Source organism: Amblyomma mixtum, chromosome 1, assembly GCF_055824585.1.
Source record: "Amblyomma mixtum isolate Tamu chromosome 1, ASM5582458v1, whole genome shotgun sequence".
Taxonomy (NCBI): Eukaryota; Metazoa; Arthropoda; class Arachnida; order Ixodida; family Ixodidae; genus Amblyomma; species Amblyomma mixtum.
Genome location: NC_143012.1, coordinates 162,442,499 through 162,456,417, shown reverse-complemented (window position 1 = coordinate 162,456,417; position 13,919 = coordinate 162,442,499). Strand labels below are relative to the sequence as shown.

At 46.6% G+C, this 13,919-nt stretch overlaps 1 protein-coding gene across 3 annotated transcripts in view; it reads left to right on the top strand.

Annotated features, from left to right (window-relative positions):
• Positions 1–9,428, top strand: part of LOC149369583 (lysine-specific histone demethylase 2-like) — a 68,478-nt gene extending 59,050 nt beyond the window's left edge. For all 3 annotated transcript variants that reach the window (XM_089558990.1, XM_089558999.1, XM_089558994.1), the window contains exons 17-18: positions 1,413–1,565; positions 5,501–9,428. In XM_089558990.1, coding sequence (XP_089415116.1) covers positions 1,413–1,565; positions 5,501–5,623 — 276 coding nt within the window. In that variant the 3' untranslated portion in view covers positions 5,624–9,428. The remainder of the gene's footprint in view (positions 1–1,412; positions 1,566–5,500) is intronic.
• The last annotated feature ends 4,491 nt before the right edge of the window (positions 9,429–13,919 follow it).

The following is a 13,919-nucleotide window of genomic DNA, read 5'->3' as shown; positions in this document are numbered from 1 at the left end:
GGAGGAACAAAGATAAAACCTTATGTGAAGCACTTGTCAGTCTACCTCTGCTTCACATCTTCACCTCCGATTGCTCTTCACAGTGGCACCACAGTCATGACCCCTGACTTGACAAGCCATGGAAAGTGCAGTAAATTTTTCTCATAGCTGAAACTGTGAATAATGACAGCTATAAACATGTGCAACAGTTTGTATATTCCAGTTTTCCTCTAATCAAGTTCGGGCTTAGTGCAGCCGGTAATTTTTGTTTTTGCTATATACTTTTTTTGTGTTTTTAGCAAATTTCACAAATAAATGTTCATTTACTTTTGCACACACAACTCTGGTGTTTGTTTCATTCAGAAGTGTAACTAATAAGCTACAATTTCATGCATTGCAATATGTGCTGGGTGTATTAGTTCTTGAGAAAAAAAAATTTTCTTTCAGTACGCTCCAAATCGTGCATTTTTCCGCGGTAGCGAAAGAGTTAATGCTCATATATGCAGAATTCGTCATTCTCTGCTTTGCGTTCATAGATCCCGGGGAGTACTCATACCCATCATGGCGCAGTGCAGCAATTAAGCAATGCATCACTGCCCTGCGATGGCAGGTGCTGCCACCGGTGGGCCTTATGCAACACAGGTAGCTCTTCTTGAGCAGCCCCTCGCGACCAGTCATTAATTTAACTGCCACCTGCCACGGTGGGAAGTTTGCCCACAGTCTGGTGGGCAGGTTGTGATGACGTCACTAGGCCATGTGACCCAGGAGGAGGTTTGGGCCACCCTACCCCGGCCCATTTTTTTGCTAACAGTGCCGCTGCCGGGTTTTCTGCACAACGGGAGCCTTAATGCTATTGCAGTAATAAGGGAGTAATTACTCCTCATTACCATCCACCCACACACAGCCATTTGATTGGTGCAATGTGTGGAGCTCTTGTGGCACAAGCTCCACACTGGCTGATGACGGTTGCGAGTTTGGCATTGCATGTGGTACTTCATTGGAGTGAGTGGTTTTAAGGCGAAAGCCTTTAATGCCTCACCGTTGTTGGCAGAAAGCTGTCAGCAGAAGGTTATCAGCAGAGGTGTCGCGCTTTTTCCAGTCAGACCAGAAAAGAAGTCTTTGTGCACAATGGGATTCGAACCACCATCCTTCCGTTCCGCAGCCGAGATACGCTACTTCCTGCCAACGCGTATGTAGTTCTCCCTGTCTAGGGAGGACGCCTGTGGAGTGTTTGCAGAAAGGCGTCGAATCAGACGGATGCCTCCCAAACGCCCTCCAGTGTCTCCAGCATTTAAGGGTCACAAACAATTGTGTACTTGTTTAACATCTTAAGCACACATCAGTGACACAAGCAGCACCACCGCATGAAAGACTTCCGCCTCACCGCACTTTAGGTCAACAAAGTGCCTCCCTGAATTTTTTGTTTAATGCAGGAGGTTCCCGATCCAAAGGGCTACTCGGTCACCCACTGGAGGGACAGCCCATATGCGCGCATGGTCTACAGCTACGTGCGGTGTGGGGGCACGGGGGATGCGTACACCGCCCTTGCCGAGCCCATCGCTGACCGGGTCTTCTTCGCTGGCGAGGTGAGTGCTTGCCAGCAAACATGTGCTCTGCAAAGTGCCTCTCTATGTACTGGATTGTAGCACACCCCACAGGCTCCAAGTCTCAGAGATAACAGCTGCTCCTGGCAGAGAACACCTTGCTGCATTGAATGCAGTCTAGTTTAGCATTAGCATGGACGTGGCTGCAAGTTTTTATTAAAGGTGCACTGAAGAGGAATCTGAACTCGTCTTTTTGCCACGGGAACTCAATCTACACGTTCCAAGCATTCTTAGAACTTATTGCCCTGTGTGGCCGATTTCCCTAATTAAATCGAATTAACGTCTGGCTCCCGCCTTTTTTTCTTTAATTCCCCGCATACGGTGGGCGGAGTCGACCAACGCGTGGAGTGCCTTTCGGCCAGCTCCGTGGAGGCTTTGCTTTCGCTTTATTTTGTTTTTTAGGTTTCCGTGAATACCGTATTTACTCGCGTAATAGGCGCACTTTTTTTTCCAGAAATTCCGGCTCAAAGTTCGGGGTGCGGCTATTACGCGGGGTAAAATCTCCGGAAATTTTTCGACTTGCAAAATTGAACATACCTCTTAAACGCACTCGTGTATAGGGCCGCACCGAAACTTTCCACGACCCACGCGGGAATAGCCTTCGAAATGCATGTGCCGAGGCCTCCGCGATCAGCTCCGGCTGCGCGCAACGGGCACTTGATCGCGGAGGCCACGAACGCGCACAGGAGCTTCCAGGCGCCGCCCACGGAGGGCGCCCGAGGCCAAGCTTATCATCATCATCGTTTCCCTCCACCGCGAGCTTTCGTTATCTATATCGCCATCAGCATCACCAGCTCCATTTTTTTTTTTGTTGCTGTCAAGTGCCGGGATCAGCGGTAGCGCGTTAGTTCATCGTGGTTTGTGGCTTTGCCGCCGAGCGTTGCTGTTTTAGCTCGACGGGCAAGCACCTTAATAGCTACACGGCTGGGAGTTTGCTCTCGAACACGGCAAGCGTGCGGCAGGTCGGAAATTCAGAGTTGCCGAGAAGTGCGGCAGTTGCGAATGTGGCGTGCCTAAATTTTCGTACGAGACTCCAGGCGCCGAGGTTTTCGTGGGCCTAAGTCGGGAACGTTTCTGGCTGGAGATAAAGCTTTCCAAACAGACGTTTAAAGTGAGCATCCCTGAAAACTGTGTGCGGCTGTTCCACGCGATGTCGCTGTACGTGCTGTGGGTCCGCAGCAGCTGCGACGGCAGCATCACTAGTGAGGACTAGTAGTCAGTTCAGCAAAAACTTTGTTAAAATAAAAACTTGGGGGGGGGGGGGGGGGGGGGGGGCGGAGGGCGGGGGGCGGCGAGGCGTCGGCTTGCAATCGTGTAAATACAGTGTTGATCACAGTGCCAAGTTCGGGGTGCGCCTATTATGCGCGGAAATAAAAAAAATCTGATTTTTCACGACCAAACTAGGGGTGCGCCTATTATGCGAGTAAATACGGTAAATAGTTTCATTCGCAGATAATATAGCCACAAAATAAGCCCGCAGAAATAAAAATACGCGCGGACTATTTGCTACTACGGATTACTGCGTATTATACCCCTGTCAAGCGGGCAAGTTAAGTGTACTTAAAGGTGCACTGAAGAGGATTTTGAACTTGTCTTTTTGCCGCGGGAACTCGATCTACACGTTTCTAGCATTCTTAGAAACTGCAACTTATTGCCCTGTATGGCCGATTCACCTAATTAAATGAATTAACATCCGGCTCGCGCCCTTTTTTTTTAATTCTGCCTCGTACGATGGGCGGAGTCGACCAACGCGTGAAGTTCCTTTCAGCCAGCTCCGTGGAGGCTTTGCTTTCGCTTTATTTTGTTTTTTAGCTTTCCATGAATAAATAGTTTCATTCGCAGATAATATAAACGCAAAATAAGCCCGCAGAAATAAAAATACGGGCGGACTATTTGCTACTACGAACTATTTCGTATTACTCCGCCGATGGCAGAGCGGCAAGCCGCCACGGGACTGGGTGAAAGGCACTCCACGCGTTGGTCGACTCCGCCCACCGTACGAGGCAGGATTCAAAAAAAAGGGCGGGAGCCGGACGTTAATTCGATTTAATTAGGGAAATTGGCCACACAGGGCAATAAGTCGCAGTTTCTAAGAATGCTAGGAACGTGTAGATCGAGTTCCCGCGGCAAAAAGACAAGTTCAGATTCCTCTTCAGTGCACCTTTAAGGAGAGTGTACTTCGCTGTAAGTACACGTTGCCGCATCTAAACGACGCAAGTGGAGTGTCACTCGCAGAAGAGTGCACTCCGCTGAGAGTGCGTTCACAGACCACACATTGCTGGTCGAGTGCGTAGCCTCGACGCCAGCGGTTCCAATGTACAAAATTTATAGTGCATAAAAAGTACTTACAACTTTATTTTACGAGCTATAACACTGTTTTCAGAAAAAAAGTTCCTTGGTTATAGCTACAAGCGAAGCAACAAAACAAGTAAACGTGATCAGATGCAACATTGCTGCCCGCCGCCATCTTAAGTGCGCTTAACTTGCCCGCTTGACTGGGGTATTACTCCGCCGATGGCAAAACGGCAACCATCCACGGGACTGGGTGAAAGGCACTCCATGCGTTGGTCAACTCCGCCCACCGTATGGGGAGAATTAAAAAAGAAAAATACGGGAGCCGGACGTTAATTCGATTTAATTAGTGAAATCGGCCACACAGGGCAATAAATCGAGGTATCTAAGAATGCTCGGAATGTGTAGATCGAGTTCCCGCGGCAAAAAGACGAGTTCAGATTCCTCTTCACTGCACCTTTAATACGAAACATTAGATGGCTCAGCAACATGAAAACCCAGCGTCGCTCAAAAAGTGATGATGTTACAAAACTCGCGATTAATTGAAGCAGTGAGACGTCAGGCGGGCTAATACCAAATGTTAACCAGTAATAGTAGTTGGTACTGGTACTTGCAGCTGGGCGAACTACAAAGTAACAGAATGAGTTGGTATAGAATTAATGTGGAATTTTGGATAGAATTCGAATAGCAGTGGATGGAATGGGATAGAAACGGAATTGGATTTGAACTAGAGAAGAATTGCCATGGAATAAAATATTTTCTCTGTTAATACCCCTGTCAAATGCTCAAGTTAAGTGCACTTACGGGGAGTGCACTTTGGCATCCCAAGTGACACTTTGGGCTATGCAGTGCTAAACGGGAAGGCTAGGTGCATTCGTAGCAAAAAAAAAAAAAATGGTGACACGAAATGGGTGAAATTTTTTTGAAGAGTTCAACGAAAAAGAAAAAACTTTGCAATTGACTGTTTGACGTGATAGTGCAAATAAAATGAGCTTGAACAGTTTGTAACAATTAAAAAAATGGAATAAAAACGCCAAGACTATCCAGAATTTCGACAAGAAATGAGATGCAGTGTGCAGCGGAGTTGCATCTGATCGCGTTCCTTTGTTGTGTTGCTTCGCTTGTAGCTGTAATGAACGAATTTTTTCTAAAAACAGTGTCATAGCATGTAAAAAAACTTGGGAGTACATTTTATGCACCGTACTTATTGTGCCACACTCGGCCCTCAAAGTGTGTTCTGTAAACGCACTCCAACCGGAGTGCACCCTTTTGCGAGTGGCACTTCACTTGCAATGTTAAGATTTCACAAATTGCACTTATAGTGAGTGGCACTCTCTGTAAGTGCACTTAATTTGCCCGCTTGGCAGGGGCATAACTTGCGCGTACCCCAAGTTTGTTCTCTAAGTGCCCCCGATCAGCGGTCGAATTTCGATGGAGGCGAAGTTCTAGAGGCCCGTGTACTGTGCGATGTCAGTGCTCGTTAAAGAACCCCCAGGTGGTCGAAATTTCCAGAGCTCTTCACTACCTTGCAGCTTGCAGTCGCTTTGGGATGTAAAACCCCTACAAACCAAAACAAACTAAACAAATTTTTTTCTGCACTGTCCACTCTCCCATGATCTGACCAGGGCACGAGTCGGATGTTCCCCCAGACCGTGAGTGGTGCCTACATGAGTGGGCTGCGGGAGGCCTGGAACATCCTCCGTCGCCTGCCGCTTGGGAACGAGCCCGACCTGCTGCTGGAAATCTGAGCCGACTCACGAGCCAACCAAGCGTGTTGGCAGGTGCCCAGGAGGAGGCACCTTCCTTCTCGAGTCTGCATCCAAGCCACCTGTCAGATTTGTGCCGACTGGGGGCAAGACGGCTGCAGAATCCAAAGGCCACAGAGCAAATTTTGAAGGGCAGTGTTTCGTGTGCTCCCTATTCCCTTTTTTTTTTTTTGTTTCCTTTCTCCTTCAATTTTTCGACGATTTTCCCGAGAGCTCGCTGGAAGACAGTGGCGAACTGGCTGGTGCAAGACTGGCACGAGAACAGCCGGAAAGTTGACCTCTGGACACGTTTGAAGGGAAAGTGCTGTTGACGAGCTGAAAATGCGAGAGGTAGACGAAATGGCTGGACTGACTCCTCGGGACATTTTGAGCTCCCCAAATGTTTACCTGTCTTCGCATTAGCATGTGTACAAAGCCCACGCTTCCAGTGCCCGTTGGCTCGGCATCATTGGCGCCTTTGTTTGTGTCACTTTTTGTGAAGTCTGTGGAGAATGGTGCGTCGTAGACATTGTGACCCACAGCAGTGAACACTCTGAGTGGCTTCATACTTAGGAAGTGACGTTAATCCTCTGGTGGAGCCCAGCGAAGTTGCAGCATTGCAAGGTGGAATGACTGCGCTGGCCGAAATGGGGGCGTGGCTGAGAGGGAGTTGTCGCTTGTGGCTTTTCAGTCCCCTGCACGTTATTTCAGCACAGATTGGTCTCCCTAGTCTGGCAACCCCTTTTGATTTGTGTTCTGTGCATTCACTGCCATCACTTTTTTTTTTTTCATTTTCTTTGCGTAATGTCACATGGTAGGTGCATGTACCAGCTCGAGTGGGACGCACGGCAAAATCTTGCGAGTGCAGAGCTGTCTGGTTGGGTTACCACTAGTGATGGTAGTGGTAACAAAATGAAATTTTTGCTCTGAAAGGTTCAGCGTTGACTTGTGTTGTTATTAAAAGTAGCGTAGTCAAAGTGCATTGAGTAGCCAAAGAGCACCTTTCACAGACAGTTCCACGTGGCACTGGTCTGTGACAGGTGTGGCTGTCACGTGACATTTCAGGTGAGGCTGGCGGCACCAATTATTGGAACATGGTGAGTCGCCGATGCCTCGCACCCATCCTGTGCCATGTTTTGGCGTGACGCTTTGTTGCAGTGAATTTAAAAATTGGCATGGCGCTATCCTTCATTCCTTTCTTTTGTTTTGTAAGTGAGGCAAGATTTGATTACAAATGCATCTCTGATGTGGTGGTGCATGTATTTGGGTCATTTAAAGAACAGTCAGCATCTCAGTTCTAGTGTATCACCTGTATTAATGCGTTCATTTCATGTTAGGCCCAGTTGCTTTTTTTTCTTTTCATACGTCAGCTGTTCTACTCATAGCTGGGCTAGAGCTTCCAATGGCTGGGCCAAGTGCTGAGTGTAAACAGGAGACTGACGAGTGAATATCTGCTGTCGTTAGCTGTACTTCTTGAAAGGCTGTGCTGTATCTGCCAGTGTACCAGGCAGTGGGGTCGATGATGGGACACGTCAGAGACTGCTCATGAGCTGCTCTATGTTTCACGACTGAAGAGGTGCAGTTGCTACCTTGGTAAAGTGTCTAGTTAAGCACTTGTCCATTGCTGTGGTTATTCTTAGGCTTCCCAACCTTATCGGCATGCATCACAGGGGTCAGTATGAGGAGCCATCAGTGTTGGATAGGGAGATGGGGCTTGGCACACCTCCAAGGAAAGGCCTCTCTAAAGAAACGGTCGTCTTGATGGCTGTGCATGGCAGGACAGTTGGCTGCTGACGTCGGTCTTGGCTTTTCCCATAAGGTACGCATCGTACCATGCTGGCTAAACCGCTGTCCTCTGCGTGCCAGTTTTGCTCCATTCCAGGTCTTTCTCCTCCATGTGGTCGTTTGTACAGATGAGGGATGTTGTGCTTCCTCGTTTCTTTTTCTTTTTTTTCTTTCTTTCTGTTCTGTCTGTCATGCTCTGTGCCAACTTTCTGAAACAGGCCACTGTTTCCACTCTTTCGTTGAGCCGCTTCACTGGCTTGAGCGAAAGCTGCGCTAAAGCTCTGATGGGGTCCGATTGGTCATTGAGAAAGTGGGCATGTGACCTCACCCACCTGTCTGCTGTCATCTGTCCAGCTCATGTTGTGTCGCGCAGAACCTCCAGCTGTGAGTCGGTGCATGTTGATTGCCTCTCACTGTGTGCTTGTCGAAACGTTCCTTCCTTCCATCAAAGTGTTTCACGAATGGCAAAGGATAATAATACTCTCGTGTAGATTTCGTGTGGCCAGCCAGCCGTGTACATAAGGCCAGCTTTGCAGAAGCATTCTTGCGTGCATATTTATGTGAAAGACGTGAAGCCGTGTGCAGTATGGTAGCGTCCTCCAGTGAGAATGGGTATGTGTCGGCTCATGCAAACAGTCAGTTCAGAGTAAATTTCTGGCCTCAGAATCGGCCACAGACAGGCCAAGTCAGAGCACCTGTCTTGCACATTGCCATTCCAGGCGGTCTCTGTTCACGAGTCGGAAAACTTGCGGTGAGACTCCCACTGTCTGTGACCAAGCGAGGTGGCGGTTTCGTACACGTGGATAAACTTGGGCTGCCCGAGCTCTTGACAAACTGCAAGCAGCATGCCACGAAAAAAAAAAAAAAAAAAAAAACCTGAAGGTAGATGTTTTAAAGTTCACTCATCTCTGGAACATTCCTACTTCTTCATCAGAGACTAACGGCTTTGTGGCCTGAATGTGCTTCTCAGCTAGCAGTTTCAGGCTTGGCACGTTGGCAGAAAACATCCAAAAACAGTTGACAGAGAACAGGAGAACTGCTCTGCAGAGAAGTTGTTCCTGCTTCTGAGGTTTCTTTTGGTTGGCTTACATGGTGTCAAGCCTTTTCCTGATTTGATTCACTCTCTCGCAGGCTGCGTCGTTTTGTTTAGCATGCACATCATGCGCCAAACAACAGCGCAGCGCGGAGTGGTAACTTAGTCTAGCGCTGTTTCTGTCGCCGTGCAGCTGTTGCGGAGGTCGCACTCTTAATTCCCTCTGTTTGTTATTGTTCACTATGCATGGTTCATCCTGGATGAGCTGCCAGCAGTGGTAGGAACTGGCATTAATCTCGGCTGCGCTTGTCACTGGTGTATTAGCAGCAGCAACTCATGGACGTAGTGCATCTTGTGTATCGTTCAGGTGGCCTTGAATTCCCTCCTGGCACGTGTACTGAATGGCACTGTTGTGGAAACAGGGAACGTCTGGAGTAATCGGGGATGCATTCCGGCCTTGGAGGTTGAACTACTGTAGACCAGTTTTGGCAAAAAGCCCATTGCTGTTACAATCGAGGGATGGATTTTAATAGTTTGCTGTGTGCATGAAGAGGGGGGATGCTTACTGAATGCGTCACTGGCTGTTTCATGTGTTCGTTTCTTGGCAGCTTTCACGCGCATTGTGATTCTCCTTCCAAAACCTTGAGTACTGCTGTGTGCTCTGCAGCCAACAGGGCAAGCTGTGCCAGCTCTTGTAGCTATAGTTTCCTAGCTACAAGAATGATTATTTGAACAATGAAATGCAGCAAGTTGTGTGCACCTCTGGACGTAATGTTATTTTTTTTTTTTTTCTGATCAGAAGGTTACAGTTCGCTGATCTATGTGAGCATCATAAGTCTGAAGTGCAGACATTGATAGTTGTAAAATGCTTTTGTTTTTGCCATTTCGTATTTCTCTCTCTCTTCAGTTTCGATGATTTTTTTTTCTGTCATGAGTTGCATACAGAGAACGACGTCATAGTTTCATTGTAAATAAACCCTTGCTGAATTACTCTGTCTCTTATGTTTCTTCCATTTTAGTCGAAACGTGACTGCGTGTCACATTTAGGTGCGTTAGTTTCGAGATTTTTCTTGGTAGTGTTACCACACTGATGTTTTTACGAGGGTGCACAACGTCTGTGTACAGGAAAAGTCTCGGTTAGATTAGAAAACAAGTGATGTCATGATCAACTTCTGATCAATTACTGTCACCTGTGATCACAAGATGCAAGTGTACAGCATGAGCCCTCTCGGGCAGAGGGGGAAGCGACTGTCATTGCCATTCTGTCACTGAGCTCATAAAGGAAGACTGGAGAGCACTCCCGGTCAAAATACAGTCAAGCCCACTTATAACAATACTGGTTATAACAATATATCGGATATAACAATGGTCAGTCATGGCACCATCAGCTTTGCCATGTGTTCTATGGTAAAATAAACTGCTTATAGCAATGCTGTCAAGGCACATTATAGGTTATAACAATTAAATCTGGTAATTGAGTGTCAACTATTATAGAAAAAGAAAGAAGGAAATCCTACAACCACACCAGCAAAACCATGCTTACAACACAAAAGTGCGCACGTGTGGGGCCGACCAATGGACTAAGCTGGCGCAGCAACGCCACGAAAGCAAAAGAGGCAGGCTTCGTTGCGTCAGGAGAGCTGCTGCATTGGCTACGTGTGCCATGTGTACCCCCAATCAGTCGGTGCAGTGCACGTGCATGCAGCCAGCGCGGTTTTTCTCTCGTCAGTTGTCGCCGCACCCTTAGTTTGGCATGCTTCTTGAATTTCCCATAAGAATGACTTCGGGAAAGCCGGCTTGATTCCTGTGACGTGGAGGCGCGCGAAGCTCCCTGTGGCGCAGTGATGGCGGTGCTTTGGTCATTGGTGAACATTGTTCCGGTTCCCTGAAGTTTGAATTAACGAGCTTTTACAGGCATTAGAACAATCAAACCCCTCCGGGTATTTACTGTCAATAAATGCTCTGAAGTTTGACGTCTTTTCTTTTTTTCGGCACAACCCTGTTATAACAATTATTGGTTATAATGGTATTTCCATGGCACTTGAATATTGTTATAAGTGGGCTTGACTGTATAACCCATCCACCTTTTAGGGCAAAATGTGTAATTCAGTAATAGAGTCCAAACATCGCCCACCCCTTAAAATCTCTTTAGCTTCAATGCCTTTGAAAGCCCGGGAAAGCTCTATGAAAACGTATGAAAGCTTTGAAAGCTCTATGAAAACGTCCGATGGCCCCAGATGACTATGTCTGCGAGCACTGCCAGTGACTCATTTCAAACAAAAAAAAAGATGATACCACCATCCTTGCTACTTGTCCAATTTCAGTGGTAAGACAGGGGTGTATAGGTTTGCTTAGAAAGGGGAGGAAAGTTTACTGGGACAATAAACGTCTCGGTAAGCAATTACTGGCGAGAGTCTGGATAAGGTAGAGTAGTTGGTGGGAAGAGCAAAATAGTGGAGAAATAAGGACGATGTTGACATCCGGGTACCACAAAAATATTGAGAGAATGGCTCTTGAACAACCAATAGATAATCATTGCTGTACTTGCCACACAATGTCCATCCACGTGCGCTTCCAGCGTTGGCCATGAGAAACGGCTACACTTTTCAGAAGGTGGAAGTTGTTCAGTAGCACAAGAAGAATGGAGACTTCTGCAAGACTGCAAATTATTTCCAGTCGGGCTGACAACATGTTCGCGAATGGAATAACTACCAGTTCCGTCTACAACAGTACCATGGCAAAAACAAATTCAAGGGAGCCATGAACAAGGGATGGCTGGTCTTCTGTGAAGAGCTTGATGAAGCGCTCGTAGACTTTCGGCCACTTTTAAGGTGAAAGCCTTAAACACCCTCACTCGCAGACATGACTGTCCATCCATCCGTTACATCTGAGTGAGTCATAACTAGTCATTACTAGTCGCAAGTCATGACTAACCAATCATGACTAGTTATTCCGCTAACTAGTCATTGCTAGTTAGTTACCAACTAATTAGTCTTGAACCAATCATGACTGTGTGTGCCTACGACCATCGTCTCGGTGGCAAGGCTTTCGCCTTGCGCACTTTAGATCATCAAAGTGACCCCTGAATTTTTTTTTGAAGTTTCTGGCACTTGACCCAAAAGTTCAGCCAGTGCGTATTTTTTCCTCCATATCTCTGTAGTTTAGGTGGGCAGTTTGTTGGAACTGTACGGTATATGTTTAGTGAATCTGAGCCATGCATACCATGTTATGAAATCAAGAGAGCTGCACTGTTGGCGTCACTGAGGTGCAAGAGGAATGCGATTCAAATTTGATGCAGGGGGTGACAAAGGTAGGTTATTCACAGCACTGTCATCTGCCACCACTAACCTCTGCAACGATGTCTTTCAGGTGCTGCTGCTTGTGGATGCTTTTCTATTCACATGCCTTTCTTTCCTGTGCGTGTGTTCTGGAAGGGGATATAGTGGCACTGCATTGGGCAATAGCTTCTTGTTGCAGAAACTGCATGTAGTCTTTCTTGAATGTGCTCTATTTCAAACCCTTTGCAGTGCCCAAGACTCCTGTACCTTTTTTTTCATGGAGCTTGCAAGAGCCAATACTTGGCTTTGGGGCCATGCAAGGCTGAATATGTACAAAAGCAGTTCACTTTCAAACGTAATTTGTGAGCTGAAGTAGGGAGTGTTCATCTCCTGTGAGCTTCTTCAAACAGCTGTGTGAAAAAATTCATATTGACAGATTTAGTAGTTCAATCAGTTTTAGTCGCATAAAGGCCTTTGATCGGCTTAGATGGTAGTCTTATTGCTGAAGGTAGGCGTAACATGGAATGCCTTTACTGAAGCACTAAACTGCACTGAACTGCTCTGCAAGATTTAGCCCTTTGCAGGTCAGTGGAACGCATGCCCACTTGCTTGAAGTCCCAGCAAACGGAAAATGGTGCCTCTACGTAGCATATTTTTTCCTGCTGGATACTACCGAACTATCAAATTAACAAACGTTTTTATCTTTCTCTAATGTGCGTCCTTGGTGTTGCGTCTTTTTTCAAGCGTGGGTGTACAGTTTGACGAGGCCCAGTTTGGCACGGAAAAAAAAAAAATTGGCCAAGGTTCAACCCGACTGAACCTAGCACACGAGCGAAAGCAAAGTTGGCATTATTTAAAGCGAAGAATGGTGCAATGCCGTTGCTACGTCATACGGTGGAGGCTCGGTGCGGTGGCGAGGCGGTTGGCATGTTGGCAGCACAGCTCGGCTCCAACTGTGGTTAGTCACGTGTTGTGGCATCACGTGTGAAGCCTGGCTCAAGGTTAAACAGCAGTGTCCATGGCCTTGAAAGTTGCAGCCCAGAGAGCGGATTTCCAAAATATGGAAAACTGTTTTGCTTTCAGCCTTTTCCATCTGTCAACTGCTTCATTGTACATCTTGGAGTAGTTTTCAATTCTAAAGAAAGTTGTCTTATACGTCGGAAAGACTGAGGCACGAATACGTACCACATTTGAGGTCTCTCTTTACGGAGTTGTTGGTACAATTGTGCACCGCTTATCTACAAATAGTGTTTGAAACGGCTTAAAAGTGATACCATTCAATTCCTAGAGTCATTCTGAGTGCAATTTTATCATTTTTATGCATCTGAGACATGCATAAAGCTTGCGCTTTATAAAGGGTTAAAGGAACGAGCAGAATAGCAATGACGAGAGCTTTATTTCGGATTACACCTCTAAGGTCTGGGGTTAGTTAACGTGCATCTAATAGAAAACCATCTATCGGGTATTTTTTCAAAGTGGTCTTTTCTGTGAAAAGTGCTTCAAAAAGTGAACTTCAAAGGCAGGAGGATACCCCAGCATACTTTGCATAGCAACCTACCTGAACCAGAAATGAACAGGAACATCGCAAAATTTTCATTCTGGTACAAGTACAAGCAAAAATTATTTTTGATTCAAGAGGGTCATCCGTGAAGCACTTAACTTAAACTGAGCCCTAGCTACACGCAGAATTCGACGTGCATGATCTCGTTTGTGTAGAGGAACATGCATTAGCGAGCCGTTATTCTCTTAAGTGGTAAGCTTATACATGTGGCAGGCAGTTACATATTACTGGCTACCACACAATGCCCCCAGCGGACTGGAGCAACCTCCTAGCCTGGAAAGTCTGGTGCTACCTTTGGAAGCACATCTCTCACCCATTTGTTCTGCACCACACCTGTACGACCCATGAAGACCTTTGTGCAAAAACAACAAGTGCAAGCAGCATCACTTGCACTAGTAATTGCATTAACAGCGGATAATTCTTAGCATGTGTCACAAGTTTCGCTTTAGGTTGTATCTTCAGTATCTCAATATGTGATCCATGAATGTTTTTCTGCTTTTATCTCATTTTGTCTCACAAGGCTCCAGCCATACAGTTCCATAGAAGATAAGACCAGTTCCAAAAAAATGTTATGAAACATCCAGATGGAACTGGGTAAAAAAAAAAGGCAAAAATGAGGCAGCATCATCATGAACACTACAG